This window comes from Cervus canadensis, chromosome 14 (assembly GCF_019320065.1).
Source record: "Cervus canadensis isolate Bull #8, Minnesota chromosome 14, ASM1932006v1, whole genome shotgun sequence".
NCBI classification, from domain to species: Eukaryota; Metazoa; Chordata; class Mammalia; order Artiodactyla; family Cervidae; genus Cervus; species Cervus canadensis.
Genome location: NC_057399.1, coordinates 2,986,542 through 3,005,282, shown reverse-complemented (window position 1 = coordinate 3,005,282; position 18,741 = coordinate 2,986,542). Strand labels below are relative to the sequence as shown.

At 48.0% G+C, this 18,741-nt stretch overlaps 1 protein-coding gene across 1 annotated transcript in view; it reads right to left on the bottom strand.

Annotated features, from left to right (window-relative positions):
* Positions 1 to 17,931, bottom strand: part of C14H8orf74 (chromosome 14 C8orf74 homolog) — a 28,400-nt gene extending 10,469 nt beyond the window's left edge. The window contains exons 1-2 of the mRNA XM_043487393.1: positions 17,873 to 17,931; positions 16,172 to 16,364 (exon numbers count right to left, since the gene is read on the bottom strand). Of these exons, the coding sequence (XP_043343328.1) occupies positions 16,172 to 16,364; positions 17,873 to 17,920 (241 nt within the window). The 5' untranslated portion in view covers positions 17,921 to 17,931. The remainder of the gene's footprint in view (positions 1 to 16,171; positions 16,365 to 17,872) is intronic.
* Positions 17,932 to 18,741: the final 810 nt, after the last annotated feature.

Genomic DNA, 18,741 nt, shown 5'->3' with positions numbered 1-18,741 from the left:
AACTCTCTTGCTTTTTCGATGATCCAGCGGATATTGGCAATTTGATCTCTCGTTCCTCTGCCTTTTCTAAAACCAGCTTGAACATCTGGAAGTTCTCGGTTCACCTATTGCTGAAGCCTGGCTTGGAGAATTTTGAGCATCACTTTACTAGCGTGTGAGATGAGTGCAATTGTGCGGTAGTTTGAGCATTCTTTGGGATTGCCTTTCTTTGGGATTAGAATGAAAACTCACCTTTTCCAGTCCTGTGGCCACTGCTGAGTTTTCCAAATTTGCTGGCATATTGAATGCAGCACTTTCACAGCATCATCTTTCAGGATTTGAAATAGCTCAACTGGAATGCCATCACCTCCACTAGCTTTGTTCGTAGTGATGCCTTCTAAGCCCCACTTGATTTCACATTCCAGGATGTCTGGCTCTAGGTGAGTGATCACACCATCGTGATTATCTGGGTCGTGAAGAACTTTTTTGTACAGTTCTTCTTTGTATTCTTGCCACCTCTTCTTAATATCTTCTTCTTCTGTTAGGTCCATACCATTTCTGTCCTTTATCGAACCCATTTTTGCATGAAATGTTCCCTTGGTGTCTCTAATTTTCTTGAAGAGATCTCTAGTATTTCCCATTTTATTATTTTCCTCTATTTCTTTGCATTGATTGCTGAGGAAGGCTTTCTTATCTCTCCTGGCTATTCTTTGGAACTCTGCATTCAAATGGGAATATCTTTCCTTTTCTCCTTTGCTTTTTGCTTCTCTTCTTTTCACAGGTATTTGCAAGGCCTCCTCAGACAGTCATTTTGCCTTTTTGCATTTCTTTTCCATGGGGATGGTCTTGATCCCTGTCTCCTGTACAATGTCATGAACCATAGTTCATCAGGCTCTCTGTCTATCAGATCTAGTCCCTTAAATCTATTTCTCACTTCCACTGTATAGTCACAAGGGATTTGATTTAGGTCACACCTGAATGGTCTAGTGTTTTTCTCTACTTTCTTCAGTTTAAGTCTGAATTTGGCAGTAAGGATCCTTGTTCATGATCTGAGCCACAGTCATCTCCTGTTCTTGTTTTTGCTGACTGTATAGAGCTTCTCCATCTTTGGCTGCAAAGAATGTAATCAATCTGATTTTGGTGTTGACCATCTGGTGATGTCCATCAGACGTGGAAAATTCTGAAAGAGATGGGAATACCAGACCAGTGACCTGCCTCTTGAGAAACCTATATGCAGGTCAGGAAGCAACAGTTAGAACTGAACATGTAACAACAGACTGGTTCCAAATAGGAAAGGAGTACGTCAAGGCTGTATATCGTCACCCTGCTTATTTAACTTATATGCAGAGTACATCATGAGAAACGCCGGCTGGAAGAAGCCCAAGCTGGAATCAAGATTTCCGGGAGAAATATCAATAACCTCAGATATGCAGATGATACCACCCTTATGGCAGAAAGTGAAGAGGAACTAAAAAGCCTCTTGATGAAAGTGAAAGAGGAGATTGAAAAAGTTGGCTTAAAGCTCAACATTCAGAAAACTAAGATCACGGCATCCGGTCCCCTCACTTCATGGGAAATAGATGGGGAAACAGTGGAAACAGTGTCAGACTTTATTTGGGGGGGGGGCCTCCAAAATCACTGCAGATGGTGATTGCAGCCATGAAATTAAAAGATGCTTACTCCTTGGAAGGAAAGTTATGACCAACCTAGACAGCATATTAAAAAGCAGAGACGTTACTTTGCCAACAAAAGTCCGTCTAATCAAGGCTATGGTTTTTCCAGTAGTGATGTATGGATGTGAGAATTGGACTGTGAAGAAAGCTGAGTGCCGAAGAATTGATGCTTTTGAACTGTGGTGTTGGAAAAGACTCTTGAGAGCCCCTTGGACTGGAAGGAGATCCAACCAGTCTATCCTAAAGGAGATCAGTCCTGGGTGTTCATTGGAAAGACTGATGCTGAAGCTGAAACTCCAATACTTTGGCTACCTCATGCGAGAAGTTGACTCATTGGAAAAGACCCTGCTGGTGGGAGGGATGGGAGGCAGGAGGAGAAGGGGACAAGAGAGGCTGAGATGGTTGGATGGCATCACTGACTCAGTGGACATGAGTTTGAGTAAACTCCGGGAGTTGGTGATGGACAGGGAGGCCTGGCATGCTGCCATTCATGGGGTCACAAAGAGTCAGCCACGACTGAGTGACTGAACTGAACTGATGTGGCACTAAATCCATTTGCATTGCTGTGGAACCATCACCATCATCCGCCTCCAGGACTTTTTTCATCTTGCAAAACTGAAACTCTGTATTCATTAAACACTTCCTTCCTATTTCCCCTCCTCAGTCCCCTGCAAATCCTTTTCTATTTTCTGTCTCTACAGATTTGATCACCCTAGGCACCTTACATAAGTGGAATCATACAGTATTTGTCTTTTTGTGATTGGTTTCTTTCCTTTAGCAGAAGGTCCTTAAAGTTCAGCCATACTGAAGCCTGTATCAGAATTTCCTTTCTTTTAAAGGCTGAATAATATTCTATTTTATGTATAGACCACATTTTGTTTATCCATTTGTCTGTTGATGGGTTACTTCCACCGTCTGGTCATTGCTGCTGTGAATGTGGGTGTACAAATATCTGTTCCAGTCCCTGCTTTCACTTCTTTTGGGTATATCCCCAGAAGTGGAATTGCTGGAACATAGGTAATTCTATGGGTGGGTTAATTCCATGTTTAATTTTTTGAGCGAGTGCCTTAATGTTTTCCCATTCACTGTTTTTGTGTCTATCTTAAAGAAAAACCAATAGTCCCATTAAGGAAAAATCTACCCAAACATTAGGATTTAGAAAGATTTTGTTGTCCTTATAGAGATTTCTTCCCTGTTCACTTTCTTGCAACTCAAGGAGCAAACACAGGATCAGGTATTGTAAAGATTGTTATGAGCATTTGCCTAAGCTCTTCTCTTTGTCCATAGTGGTCCTCTTGCCTTTTCTGCTCAGCAAATACACCCTTCACCATCCCTCACCCCTAGTCCTTGAGAAGCTGGCTAAAGCTAAAGAGCTTTGGCAGGAAGGACAGACTCTAGTGCCAGGCAATCTCGAGGTTAATGCTGGTATTTTTCGCTGTGTGACTATTTGCAAGTTACCTAACCTCTCTGAACCTCAGTTGCATCATTGTGAAATGGGGACAATAGTAGCCACCCAACAGAGCTTGGTGTGAACATTAAATGAGGTGATCCAGGTGGAGAGCTTGCGCATCACGACTGCTGAGTGATGTTTGCTCTTCTCCACCTACTGCTGCAGAGCTCTGCCAGTGCTGGCCGGAGGATGGCTGAGTGAGTGGAGCAAGGATTAAGCTGCTTTGGACAGGTTCAGAGGTCAGAACAGGAGCCATCAGATGGAAGCCTCAGAAAGATTTCAGTTCAGCAAGGGAGAACTTTCTAGAAGTGAGAGCTTTATCAGTGGAGGAGTGAGCAGGCAGTTAGCTGGGAAGAGCATTCCTGAGTGTGTGGTGGTGCTGGGAGGGAGGGAGGGTTGAATCGGGTGACTTTTTGGATCCTTTTGATTCTAAGCAGCCATGGTCCCACATTCTAGGGTGAGGTGGGTGCCTCCTGCAGCCGTCTCAAGTTTGGTGAAGGGCCACTGACTTTGGATCTTCATCCTATTGTTCATCACCCCCAAGGCGAAAATGACCACGTAATCTCACTGTCTCAGGGACAGGGCACGGTACCAAGACTAAAACTTGGTGACTTCATACCATCCTTTGTCCCCTCTGCTGATGGGGGACTCAGAGACTGACCAAAATGTCCAACCAACTGAGGAAAGACACGGGAAGTTAGAGGTAGGGCAGGGATCACTCCAAAGGGCCAGAAGTCTGGTCCCAAGGACGCTAGTACCACCCCCCGCCCCACATGGGGAGCGCATCCATGCCAGAACACATCAGCTGATGGTGAGGGCGCAGTCTCACTCCTGGACATACACCCTGAGAAATCCGCGATTCAAAGAGACACATGCACCCCAATGTTCATTATAGCACTATTCAGAACAGCCAAGTCATAGAACAACCTAAATGCCCATTGACAGACGAATGGATAAAGAAAATGTAGTACATATATATAATGGCATACTACTCAGCCATAAAAAGGGATGAAACTGGGTCATTTGTAGAGACATGGATGGACCTCAGACTGTCACACAGACTGAAGTAAGTCAGAAAGAGAAAAACAAATATCGTACATTAACGCACATATGTGGAACCTGGAAAATGGTACAGATGAACCTTTTTCAGGGCATGAATAGAGAGACAGATGTAGAGACTAGACGTGTGGATTCGGGATGGGGAAAGCTGGGTGGGATGAATAAGGAGATTAGGATTTACCATAGACACTACCATGTGTAAAACAGGTGGCTAGTGGGAAGCTGCTATGGACCACAGGGGGCTCAGCCGTGACGACCTAGAGGGGCAGGTGGGAGGGAGGTTCAAGAAGGAGGGGATGTGTGTATATATACAGCTGACTCACTTCATTATACGGCAGGAACCAACACAACATTGTAAAGCAATTATACTCCAATTAAAACAAATAATGTCTGTGACACAAGGTCACAGTGAGGCTTACAGATGCTACGTGTGAAAACGCTGAGATTTCTGTACCTTCCTCTGCAGCAGGTGCAGCCCTCAGGAAAGGTTTCGGTGGCACCTCGATTTCTGGCTGGCTGGCTGGTTCAGCCCCACCTGGTGGTCTGTGACCTCTCTCAGCATCATGGGCTGTATTAACTCAGGGTTCCCCCCTCCCCTATTCATACGTGGAAGTCCTCATCCCCAGGACCCCAGAATATGACTGCACTTGGAGACAGGGTCTTTACAGAGGTAATTAAGTTTAAATGAGGTCATGAGGTGGCCCTAATCGGCTATGACTGATGTGTTTATAAGAAGAGATTAGGGAACAGACACAAGAGAGGCCGCGTGCGGTATGTAGTGAGGAGATGGCCATCTGCAAAGCCCGAGAGGCCTTGGAAGAACGCAATCTTGCTCACACCTTGATCTTGGACTTCCAACCTCCAGAACTAGAGAAAATACATTTTTGCCGTCGAAGCGGCCCGGTCTGGGGAACTACATTATAGCAGCCAGAGCAAACGAATACAGTCAGGGGAAGATCTCTGGGCTAAGAGTTGCCCCTTTGATAGGGAGTTTGAGATGGACTTGCACACACTGCCGTATTTAAAGTGGATAACCAACAAGAACTTAGTGTATAGCACAGGAAACTCTGCTCGACATCGTGTGGCAGCCTGGATGGGAGGGGGTTGGGGGAGAAAGGATACATGTGTATGTATGTCTGAGTCCCTTCCCTGTACGCCTGAAATGTCACAACATTGTTAACTGACTATATGCCAATACAAAATAAAAAGTTAAAAAAAAAAAGAGTTTGCCTCTTTGCCCCGAGAGATGGTCTCCTAGGGTCTCAATTAGCACCTTCAGGGGGAGCTTCCATTCTCCTTCAGCAAAGTTGCCTCCAAGGGTTTAGTCTGAGGGGTGTTCTATTTGAGCTGCCCAGGAGAAAGCTGCTAGACAGACAGGCTCTCAGGAAGGCAGAAAGGCACCTGCTTTCTGCGGCACTGGTCCTGAGTCAGTGGAGGCTCCCCCATGTCGGCGGATGCTCAGGGGCTGGCGGGGTGGCCCCTGGGCATGGCTGCGAGTGCTCTGGGAGGGAGCATTCATGCAGGGAGCTTGGGGGAGTCATTGGCTCCTGCCAGCCCCCTTCCACCCTACAGCTGCCTGGATGACATTTCCTGGAGAGTCAGGAGTGACCGTGGGTGGGACCACAGATGCCAGGGCCGTGACACAGTTCACTGGACCCTCGCCTGGCCGCCTCTTGCCTCCACTGACTGGTCATCAAGGCCCACTTCCTCCCAGACTCATGATTTGGGGGCCAGGTCAGCAGGAAAGGGGTCTTCCCCAGCCCTGAGGTGCAGACGGAGCCCCAGAGGAGGCCAGTGCCCACCAGATGTTGATGATGACAAGAGGCGGAAGCTGCAAAGTGGCTCCAGGGACGGTGGGCAGGTGTTCCCAGGTCCCAGGTGAGCATCTGAGCTGGTTTGGGTGCCTCCAGCCCTCAGTTCCCCGCTGAGCGAAGCCTGAGTCAGGAGGCTACCCCCCTGCTCCCCCTCCTCTCCTGCTGCTATGGGCCCGCTGGAGATAGGAAGCTTGGGGTCTCCCCGGCACTCTGCATTTCTGCAGCTCCCTGGGGTCCCCAAATGCCCCAGTCTCTCTCCCCTCCTCTCCCAGAGCTGAGGTAGGGTGTGCAAAATCTGCCACTTCCTGCGGTTTCCTCCCACCAGGCCGGGGCTGGCAGGCTTCTGTCCCTCTGTGCCGAGAGTGGTGACTTCACCCTGGGCCCCAAGGACGCGGCAGGATAGGATCTGCCCGGGGCTTCCCAGAGCCTGGTAGAGGAGGGGCCTACACAAGGACTCTTTCTTCTGTCTTGGAGCTGAGACTCGAACATGCCGGTGAGCCGTTTGTTGGAGCGGAATCAGCTTCTGCTTTTGAATAAAGGGCCACCCTTTCCCTCTCGGTTCTGGGGCCCGATTGGGCCCGGAGATAAGCTGAACAGGCGGCCAGCCTGGCGGAGCTCTGAATCACTGCTGTGCAAACATGACCCTCCTTAGAGGCTGCCGGCCAACTTTGTTACCTTGTCTGCAAACAGAACTCAACCACCACAGTCTGGGATTAACTAAACAAAAACAAACAAAAAAATCACCCTAAGAGAAGCTCCCTTCCAAGAAGAGTGACAGCCCCATGTGGACTTTAGCCGAAACAGAAGCTTGAAGGTGAGCTGATAGCCAGTGTGAACCCTGGCTGTTGGCATCTCACACCTCACAACCTGTGACGGGTGGGCCAGGCCTGGGGGCGGGAGCCAGGCAGGAGATGAGATGAGGCCGGAGGTGAGAAGGACCACAGCTCATTTGGAATCTGACCTGCCTGCCCCTCACGGCCTGGGTCCCCTAACAAGGGGAACGAGTGGTGAGCACTGCGGTCTCCTCGCCTGCGTGCCATGGGCAGGGCAGCTGCCTCACGGGCCAGTCTGGACCTCCCTTCCCCCGGCCCCTGACTTGAACCCAGCTGCAGCCCTGCCTGTGAGGAAGGAGGAGACAAGAAATGGGCCAGACAGTGAGCCCCCCACTCTAAGGGGTGGGGAGAGGGAAAACCTCTGGTCCCGGATCAGCAGTCTCTGCTGTGTGACCCGCTTCACCTCCACGCCTGGTTGGGGGGGTCTGACCTTTGCCAAGCACTTCCTCTCTGTCACTCCATCATCCTCTGCAGGCCTGTGTCTTTAATTTTTCCAACCCCACTGTGAGTTGGAACTCTTATGGCCCTCATTTTAGAGATTAGGAACTGCAGGTCCAGAGAAAGTGATGTTTTCAAGGTTGCACAGTAATACATGCTGGAGATGGACTTGAACCCAGGTCTACAGACTGCAGAGTTCGGTGCCTCCTGGTTCTGCTGTGTGGCCTTTGGCCTGGCTCAGCCTGGGCCTGGAGCTGATGCAGAGTGAGAAGGAGTGCCCTGGGGAGGAAGGCACCCCCTGCCTCAGAGGATTGAGGTGCTTGTTCATGCCCTTGAGTGTCCTGGGGATGGGGTTCTGGGAGGCAGTATGGACATAGCCTGATGTCTGGGCTGGCCTGGCAGGTATCATCTGGTTGGCGCCATGGCAGGGCTCGAGTGCATGGACCCAGCTCAGGAGGCGGAGTTCTAGGGTGGTTCCCACTCGTGGGGTTCCCTGCTGCACCCCACTGTCTGCACCCTCCAAGCCCGGAGCCAGCCAGAGTCGGCCCTCATGGCGGGTCAGTTTCCTGGGACCGTCTTTTCTGCCTCCTTCCTTGCACTCACTTCGGGAGTGAGTCTGCCGTTTGCTTTACCTCTAGGTCCTCTGCCCACTGTCCTGTCCCCTTTTCTCTGATGCATCTGAGGAGAAGTGGTCCCGGGGCCATCTCTGCTCCTCCTGAGAAAGGGCTGATGACTTCAGTGTGTTTGGAGGTTGATGAGAAGCAGGTTCCGCATGAAGCATGCCTGGCCGCGCTTGATCAGGCCATCTCAGAATCACATCACCTACCTTGAGGCTCTGGGTCTTTGTCCCTGTGGTCCCTCCTGAAAATAAGAGCCAGTCCTCACTGAACCCCTCCATGCATCAAGAGCCATGCTGTGGGCTTCATCTTCATAACCTCAATCCTACAAATCGGGTGCTCTTTTTTAAAATTTCCTTTTGATGTGTAATCAGAGGCTCAGCGGTGGTGTGGCTGCCCAGGACCACGCATCCTACAAGGGACGGAATTAGGATTTGAGTCTTCCGTCTGGGCTCGGAGCCTCCAGATGACTGATAGCTTCAGCAAGTCCAATTTCAGGTACTGGGAGCCCTCCCAAGAGCTTGCTCCTACTTGATATTTGTAACAATCAAGTTTCACAAACTTGGAGTAGATTTAAAAGTAAGAGGAAGCTCTTATAAGCTGGATGTCCCAGGATCAAGATTTAAAAGCTGCCAGGAGGAGGAAAAGACGGGTCAACAGTGACAAATGGAATCAGTGGGGATGATTGTAAAGTCCTGCATGTGTATTCCATATCGCCAAGTACAAGGGCAAGATGGGAAGACGACTATGGGTGGTGCACTGCCTGCCCATTATGACTGTGACATTGATGCTGATAAAGTAAATGTGTTCATAAGCTATAGAAACAGGAGCATCACCACCAGGATAAGGGTGACGATAAAATCCCTTATCACTGCATCAATCAAATTGCAGGTTGTATCATGTTGGGATCTGGATGCCATATTTTGAGAATGACATTGACAAACACAAGGATGCTCAGAGAAGGGGACAGGATGAAGAGGTGGGGTGGAGGAAGGAAAGTGAAAGTGTTAGTCACTCAGGCCTGTCCAACTCTTTGTGACCCCATGGACTATAGTCTGCCAGGCTCCTCTGTCCATGGAATTCTCCAGGTAAGAATACTAGAATGGGTAGCCATTCCCTTCTCCAGGAAATCTTCCTGACCCACGGATCAAACCCAGGTCTCCTGCATTGCAAGAAAATTCTTTACCATCTGAGCTACCAGGGACGCCCGTGGGGTAGAGGGGTCTATGGAAATGACATCGTGGTAAGAATGATAAAATGCACTTGGGGGTGTCCAGTCGACATGTGAAGACATGATGATCAGAGTATATGAAGCCCATTAAGTATTTTCAGGGCCCACTCACTGCTCTATCTAGAGGATAGACTTTGGGCGTGTGAGTATTAATAGAAGGTGCCAGAGGAGGGTGTAACTAAATGTGAGGAGGAATTTCTAATAACAAGAGTGGCTGCACAAAGGAATGACCTTCCTCAGAAGGAGCGAGCTCCCTGTGGCTTACAGTGCCATCAGAAGCTAGGAAAGCCTTGCTGGCTTGTTGAGGGGGAGTCCCTTCAGTAGAGGGAATTGAGTTTTCTGATCACCAAGTCTCCTAGTAACTCTGAGGTTTAAGAGTCTAGAGACATAGATAGACCGTGTATTGGCAAGGCATGCAATAGCCAGAAATACTGAAAGCACCAGAGCGATCTAATCTCCTTGGTTTGGAGTTGGGTTTGCATCATCGTCGACTGTTTTTCAAGGGCTCAGCCTGTGGAAGGCTCTGATGGAAACTTGAAAGAGCCCGAGTTCCCACCTGCTTGAGGCTGACATTCTTCTCCTGCTCGTCAGTGTTTTTTCTGGCCATGAGCCACGGCAGAGCTCAAACCACAAGGCTGAACCTGGTACCCGGGCATCACTGTGAGCAGCGGGGAGTGGGATCCAGAGGGATGCCAGGAAGGCTCCAAAGGGCGGGGGGTTGTCTGGGGTGCGATGAAATTTCCTAAGAATCCCTGAAACCAGCCCCTGAGGACTGCATGTCTTGCTTCAGCCTTTGGGCTGTGATCACTGGGTTGGAATGCTGGCTGGGAGGACAGACATGGAAGGGTGCCCACCTGACAGCCCCAGAAATAAAAAGAAAGGGCTGATGCAAGTGCGTGTAAGATATACAGTAGGAACACTGAGTGGCTTGAAGTAGAGGAGTGATGGGATTTTTCTTGTGTCTGAAAAGAATCATGGTGCACTTTGGTCAACGGATGCACGATGTGAAAGCAGTGACGGGTTGAGAGATGGAGATAGGTTAGGAGGGTGGCGGACAAGGAGGGCGTGAAAAGTGGTTAAGGCTGGATGCTGAGGTGCAAAGACACCCTTCAGTAGGTGAATGGATATATCAGCCGTGACACATCCAAACAATGGAATATTATTCCGTCCTTAAATGAACTCCATGTCTTTACATGGAGGAAACTAAAATGTGTATTACTTGTGAAAGCAGTCAATCTGAAAAGGCTACAGACTGTAGGATTCCAACTATATGACAAAAGGCAAAACTACAGAGGCAGTGGAAACATCTACTTTCTACCAGTTGCGGGGGACGGAAGGATGATTAGATTGGACTTGGCGAATTCCTAGGGTAGTGAAAGCATTCTGTATGGTACTGTAATGATGGATGACACATTTGTCAAAAGCCAAGAACGCGTAACACCAGGTGCGAACCTTAATGTAAACTACGAACTTGAAGTGATAATCACGCATCAGTGTCGGCTCATCAATTAGAACACATGTACCCTCTCTGGAGGGGGATGTTGATCATGGGAAATACTGTGAGTGTGGGTTGGGGGAAGGCAGGGTTTCCATGGGGAATCTCTGTACCTTCTGCTCTATTTTACTGGGAACATAAAACTACTCTAAAAAAGAAAGTCTATTAAAAAATAGTACAACCTGAAATCATAAAACTCCTAGAAGAAAACAGGTGAAAGCTCCTTGACGTTAATCTTAGCAAATAATTTTTGGGATATGACACCAAAAGTAAAGGCAACAAGAGCAGAAACCAACAAAGGGGACGACATCAACCTGAAAGCTTCCGCACAGTAAAAGAAATGATCAACAAAATAAAAAAGGCCACCTAAAGAGACTTCCCTGGTAGTCCAGTGGTTAAGACTCTGTGCTTTCAACGAAGGGGGCATGGGTTTGATTCCTGGCTGAGGAACTAAGGAACCAAAAAAAAAAAAAAAAAAAGCCAATATCATCATCACAATACATATTTAAATAAATAAAAGCAACCTACAGAATGGGAAAAAAATATTTGCCAGTCATATGTCTGATAAGAGGTTAGTACCCAAAATATATTGAGAAATCATACAACTCAATAATAAACATTCAAATAACCCAAGTAAAAATGGGGAATGTACTTAAATATACTTTTTCCCAAAGAGGACATACAGGTGGCCAACAGGTACATGAAAAGATGTTCAGCATGACTACCATAAGGAAATGCAAATCAAAACCACAATGAGATCTCACTTCATACCTTTCAGTATGTTTATCATCAAAAAGACTAGAAATAACAAGTCCTGGAGAGGATGCAGACAAAAGGGCACACTTGTGCAATTTTGGTGGGACTTTAAATTGGTGCAGTCACTGTGGAAAATAGTGTAGAGGTTCCTCAGTCAGTCAGTTCAGTCGCTCAGTCGTGTCTGACTCTTTGCGACCCCATGGACTGCAGCACGCCAGGCCTCCCTGTCCATCACCAACTCCCGGAGTTTACTCAAACTCATGTCCACTGAGTCGGTGATGCCATCCAACCATCTCATCCCCTGTCATCCCCTTCTCCTCCCACCTTCAATCTTTCCAGCATCAGGGTCTTCTCAAATGAGTCAGTTCTTCGCATCAGGTGGCCAAAGTATTGGAGTTTCAACTTCAGCATCAGTCCTGCCAATGAGTACTCAGGACTGATCTCCTTTAGGATGGACTGGTTGGATCTCCTTGCAGTCCAAGGGACTCTCAAGAGTCTTCTCCAACACCACAGCTCAAAAGCATCAATTCTTTGGCACTCAGCTTTCTTTATAGTCCAACTCTCACATCCATACATCACTACTGGAAAAACCATAGCTTTGACAAGATGGACCTTTGTTGTCAAAGTAATGTCTCTGCTTTTTAATATGCTGTCTAGGTTGGTCATCACTTTTCTTTCAAGGAGCAAGTGTCTTTTAATTTCATGGCTGCAGTCACCATCTGCAGTGATTTTGGAGCCCAAAGAAATAAAGTTTGTCACTGTTTCCACTGTTTCTCCATCTATTTGCCATGAAGTGAGGGGACCAGATGCCATGATCATAATTTTCTGAATGTTGAGTTTTAAGCCAACTTTTTCACTCTTCTCTTTCACTTATATCAAGAGGCTCTTTAGTTCCTCTTCGCTATCTGCCATAAGGGTGGTGTCATCTGCATATCTGAGGTTATTGATATTTCTTCTGGCAATCTTGATTCCAGCATGTGCTTCATCCAGCTCAGCATTTCTCATGATGTACTCTGCATATAAGTTAAATAAGCAGGGTGACAATATACAGCCCTAACTTACTCCTTTCCTGATTTGGAACCAGTCTGTTGTTCCATGTCTAGTTCTAACTGCTGCTTCCTGACCTGCAACACAGATCTCTCAGGAGGCAGGTCAGGTGATCTGGTATCCCCATCTCTTGAAGAATTTTTCCACAGTTTGTTGTGATCCACACAGTCAAAGGCTTTGGCATAGTCAATAAAGCAGAAGTAGATGTTTTTCTGGAACTCTCTTGCTTTTTCAATGATCCAACAGATGTTGGCAATTTGATCTCTGGTTCGTCTGCCTTTTCTAAATCCAGCTTGAACATCTGGAAGTTCACGGTACACATACTGTTGAAGCTTGACTTGGAGAATTTTCAGCATTACTTTACTAGCGTGTGAGATGAGTGCAATTGTGCGGTAGTTTGAGCATTCTTTGGGAGTGCCTTTCTTTGGGATTGAATGAAGACTGACCTTTTCCAGTCCTGTGGCCACTATGGGGTTTTCCAAATTTGCTGGCATATTGAGTGCAGCACTTTCACAGCATCATCTTTCAGGATTTGAAATAACTCAACTGGAATTCCATCATCTCCACTAGCTTTGTTCGTAGTGATGTTTCCTAAGCCCCACTTGACTTCCCATTCCAGGATATCTGGCTCTAGGTGAGTGATCACACCAACGTGATTATCTGGGTTGTGAATATCTTTTTTGTACAGTTCTTCGTGTATTCTTACCACCTCTTCTTAATATCTTCTGCTTCTGTTAGGTCCATACCATTTCTGTCCTTTATTGTGCCCATCTTTGCATGAAATGTTCCCTCAGGATCTCAAATTTTCTTGAAGCGATCTCTAGTCTTGCCCATTCTATTGTTTTCCTCTATTTCTTTGCACTGATCACTGAGGAAGGCTTTCTTATCTCTCCTGGCTATTCTTTGGAACTCTGCATTCAAATGGGTATATCTTTCCTTTTCTCCCTTGCTTTTCACTTCTCTTCTTTTCGCAGCTATTTGTAAGGCCTCCTCAGACGGCCATTTTGCCTTTTTGCATTTCTTTTTCTTGGGGATGGTCTTGATCCCTGTCTCCTGTACAATGTCACGAACCTCTGCCCATAGTTCATCAGGCACTCTGTCTATCAAATCTAATCCCTTGAATCTATTCCTCAACAAATTACAAATAAAGCTACCACGTGATACAGTGGTCCCGTTTCTGGGTGTATATTCAAAGGACATGAAATCACTCTCGAGGAGATGTCTGACACCCATGTTTGGTGTGGGTTTCCCTGGTGGCTCAGATGGTAAAGAATCTGCCTGTGATGCAGGAGACCTGGGTTCGATTCCTGGATCAGGAAGATCCCCTGGAGAAGGGAATGACTACCCACTCCAGTATTCTTGCCTGGGAAATTCTGCAGAATCACCTGGTGGGCTACAGTCCATGGGGAGCAAAGAGTTGGACATGACTGAGTGACTAACACTAACATATATTCACTGTGGCATTATTCACAATAACCAAGATACAGAAATAACCCATGAATCAAATGACAGACAAGTGGATAAAGAAAATGTGAATATACACTATATATGTGGGTATGTATACATACATGCATACATGCATATACATGCATGCACATACATAAAGGAATATTATTCAGCCATAAAAGAAGGAAATCTTAGCATTTGTAACAACATGATGAACTTTGAGGTAATTATGTGTCAAGTGAGAAAAGTCAGAGAAAGACAAATACGGTATGATTTCACTTACATGTGGAATCAAAAAAACCCTGAACTTCATCATGGAAATAGTAAAGATAGGTGGTTGACAGAAGCCATGGGTTGGTGCATGGGTGAAATAGGTGAAGGTGGCCAAAGGTACAAACTTCCAGTTATAAGATAATTAACACCTGAGGATATAATGTAAAACATGATGACTATAATTCACAATATCATATTGTGTGTTTGAAAGTTGCCAAGAGAGTAGACCTTAAAAGTTATCATCCCAAGAAAAAAACCAGGTGAGGTGGTGTTCATTAAACTTATCATGCTAATTATTTCACAATATATACATATATCAAACCATGTTGCTTACTTTAAACTTATACAATATTGTATGTCAATTATATCTCAATAAAGCTAGAAAAAAATAGTACAAAGAAAAATGTCCTGACCTACTTAAAGAAGAAATGATCCACTTAATGCCCCATCAACCAGGATCTTTTTGTGTGCATTTCCTACACAAGGACATTCACAATCACAACCACCAGAGTCCAGAGATCACCCTCAACACAACACTCGTGTCCAATACCCAGACCTGACCCAAGGCTCTCCAGTTGTCCCAGTGACATTCTTTACAGCAAAAGGACCCAAGTCGGGCCCCCTCGTCATGTTTAGCGGACACGTTGCCTCAGTGTCTCTCAATTTGGAGCCGTTCCTCTGTCTTTCCTGGGTTTTCATGACCTTTGTGCTTTGAAGCTTACAGGAAAGGGACTTTGCGTAGTGCCCTTAATTGGAAGTTTTTTCTGATGATGTCAGGCTCTGAGACTCTGCTAAAACCATCACAGAAGGATGCTGGCTGCTTCTTTTGCATCCCATTGGGTGGCATGATAATCTGTGTCCTCTTGCTGATGGAACATTGATTAAGGAGGTGTCCACCAGGTTCCCTCACCATAAACGTATTCTTTTCCCCTTTACCATCAGTAATGACATTGTGGGGAGACTCTGAGGAAGTGTGTAAATATCTCATTTCCCATCAAGCACTCAGCCACTGATTTTAGCACCTAAATTCTTGGTTGATTCTTGATTCTTGGTGATTCTTGGTTGAGTATTACTACAATGGTGGTCATGGAGGGGATGCTCCATGTATCTGCCTAATGAATGAATCTGCATCTCAGACAAGGGTGGGAAGATGTGGCCACACCCCCTCGTGCTGTGGATCACAGCTAGAGATGCTTACCCTCTTCATCTGCAGCCCAACACAGGGTAGCAGTGGGAGAGCTGTTCTTCCATAACCTGACTCTGGTTCCCCCACCCCTGCCAGCAAGCTGACACCTGTAGAGGATCCCTCCAAGACAGTCAGCAGAGCCAAAACGGACACTGGGAACAATTTGCAGTCTCTCAGGGGTACAATGGAAATTCAATGAAGGATTTTAAGCAGAACAGTGACACATTTAAGTTAAGCAGGACCAAAATAAAAATTCTGAATTATTATTTCTTTTCTCTTTTCTAAAACAAAAATTGACTTCTCTTGGACTCTACTCTCAACTAGCTGCCCCAGAGGTATAGGTTTAGTGATGACGTTCATTGTTGTTGTTTATTTGCTAAGTTGTAACTGACTCTTTGCAACCCCATGGACTGTAGCCCACCAGGCTCCTCTGTCCATGGGATTTCCCAGGCAAGAATACTGGACTGGCTTGAAACTTTCTTCTCCAGGGGTCTTCCCAACTCAAGGATCAAATCAGTGTCTCTTGTGTCTCTTGCACTGGCAGGAGGATTCTTTACCATTGAGCCTCCAGGGAAACCCAATAATAGTTCATACTAAAGTGTGAATGACTGGCTGAAAAAACAAACACCCCTGGTTGCTTTGTGAATAGCTTGGCGTGGTACAAGAGTTCCCACCAGGGTGATCAGGAACAAGACTCAACAAGGACATTCTGTTTGTTCCACTTTCCAGAAAGTCTGGACAGGGCCCTGTTTGGGGCATGTGAAGAGGCTAAATCCCACAGGTAGAAAGCCAGTGGCTCCAGGCTGTTTGGAGGGCCCCTGGGGCTGTGAGCCCTCCCCAGGCCTCACTGACTCCTGCCCCGCCTGTCCTGTACCTTTGGTTTCCTTGAGCAGCTCTTCTGTGAACTTGACCACCTGGGCCACCTTCCCCCATGGGAAGCCTTTGCCCACAGCAAAGATGATGCTTTCATAGAGGGTGTCCAGCAGGATGCTTCTGCGGGAGTCTCTGAGCTCGTCAAACTCTTCCCAGTTCAGCAGTCTCCGTAGGTGCTCCCGACCTTCTGGTTTCTGCAGGGTGTGATATGAGGGGTGGAGGGTGAGACTGAGGTATCGGGACATCATCATCACTGGGAGCCCATGCTGGGCCCCTAGGATCCTGAAGAGTGACCAGGACTAGGGGTACACTTGGGCAGAATTAGTCTTTCATTTCTGAACAGCTTTCCTTCACCTTTCTAGCCCTGCTCCTTCCTCTAGGAGTTTTCATCCTAGCGGCTGCAGCTCCAGGTTTCTACCCCGCCAGCAGCCCTCAAGTCCTGAATTAGTGTGATCCATGCTTCCTCTTCCCTCAAACAAAATTTGACATCCCTCTGAGACTGCTCCAGAGATAGTGATATAACCATGAAATTCATACTAAAGTGTAAATGACTAGCCAAGAAGAAGCTTGATGAAGCAATGCTTTAGCAGAAGGAATGCATCTTGCTTGGTGAAGCTAGGGGATTAAGACTGGTTAAGGTACCTTTTATTCCTTTCTTTAGGTTAGAATTCATTTTACTTGAGAGTTCACTTGGCCTTTCTAGAGAGCTTCCTAGAGATCACCAACACACATAGGAGAATCAAGTCCCTTTCAAGGAGGGGGTAAGAAAAGGTGTGGCATGAATGGGGATTCACTGAACACAGGAGTGTTGCTTCCCTGGGGCGAGGCGAGTGGGGAACTGATGGCAGATGTGCTTGAGGGAGGCCCAGAGCCTCGTCTCAGCCCCTGGGGATCCTCTCCCCTCCCCCACAGCCCTTGTAGACCCCCTAGGTCAGCATCTGAAAGGACAGCTGGCTAGAAAATCCAGGAAAGATGATGAAAGCACCTGTCCTGGGCCAGGGGAGGAAGCCTCAGCTGGGGGCACCTTGCCTGCTGCCTCCCTGTCAGCTTGAGACTGCCGGTCGGAGGCTGACCTGTGCACACCGCTGGCCCGGGGTGGTCTTGCCTGAGTTCTACAGCAGAGCCTCTGCGGACAGACTGGAGGCCTGGGCCCTGTCGGCCAAATTCTCCTCAGTCCACAGGGGTTCACACTGCTCATGCATTTTGGCCTCAGAAATGATTCTGAGCAACCGTCGAAATCTGCCCCCTTCTCTGCCCTAAGGACACAGACACCCCCCCACCCCGGCTCCCACCACACCCACAACCACACACATATTCCCTCCACACATTGGCCTACAATCCTGATGGGCCCATAGGGCCCGAGGGCTCTGGTGAAGGTGGCACCCCTGTGACCGGCCGCAGGGGCCTCCCAGGCCCCCCCTGGAGTGTAGGCGGGCACAGCACCTCCACGCCCACCTCCTCTGTCCTTCCACGTGGCCTCTGCTGCATCAGGGGCTGTCACCACAGGCCTGGAAGATAGCCTCCCGCTCCAAAGACTGGACCAACTTTGGCCTGGCATTCCCTGGGCACACACCCGCCTGTCTCGGGCCTCTGAGCTGACACTCAGGGACAGGAGAGCTGTCCAGTCGTCCCTGGGAGGACAAACCTCCCTCTTAGACCAGCCGGAGCACACTTTCTTTTAAAAGTCATGTGTTCTCTTCACCTGAAATTGGAAGACTTTTTTCACTCCCTGGGGTGTTAGGAGTGCCATGGCCCCTGCATCCAGTTGCTAGGAGACCTAGCCAGGACTACCTTGGAGCTTCAGGAACGCTGGGCTGAGGATGCCTGCTTTGTGAGGTCATGAAGACCCATGTGGATGTGGCTCTCCCAGCTTCCCTCCTCTGGTCCCTCTTCTCCAGCGGGCTCTGGGTCTCAGCCCCCCACACCTGCTCAGCAACCTGGAGCCCTTTCTTATTTCTCGCCCTGCTCCTTGAAAGTTGTTCTCCTTCAGGCAGTGAGCCTTCTCAGGCTTTCCCATACACATACATATGGCCCCTCAGGTGCTACATCTTTCTAACCCAAGCCGAACTTTTCTCCTTCCTTCCATAGTTGGGGATTTTTCTCCATGGAGAAGTTGACTTCCATATGCCATCCTCACCGACTCCTCGTCCCTCCAGGATCCGGTTTCTACCCACTTCTGCACTGGCCAGTGGAATTGTGACTTCTGGTTTAGTGCAAACCAGTTTTGTCTTGGGTACAGAAAACAGCTCTGTAGGGGTGTCCCTGTGCAGCGCCCAGACACCCCACATGTGGAGATCCGTGGGGATCCAGTCTCCTTCCTGGTTAGCCTTGCCTTGCTCTCTCCTGGAAGCCCAGCTGGTGCCCGCAGGTCGAGTCCTGCTTCCCGCTCCCCCTGCCTCCCTGCCTGTAAGTCCTGACTCCGCACCCAGGAGCCACCTGGGGAAAGGCTGGGATGCTGTGGGGAGTTGGTGTTTGAGCCCTCGGGTCCTGGGGCCACCCCCACTGGTACCTTCCCGGTCCCCTTGGCTCTTTGGTGGGTGAGAGGGGGTCCTGGCCAGACATGAGAACTCC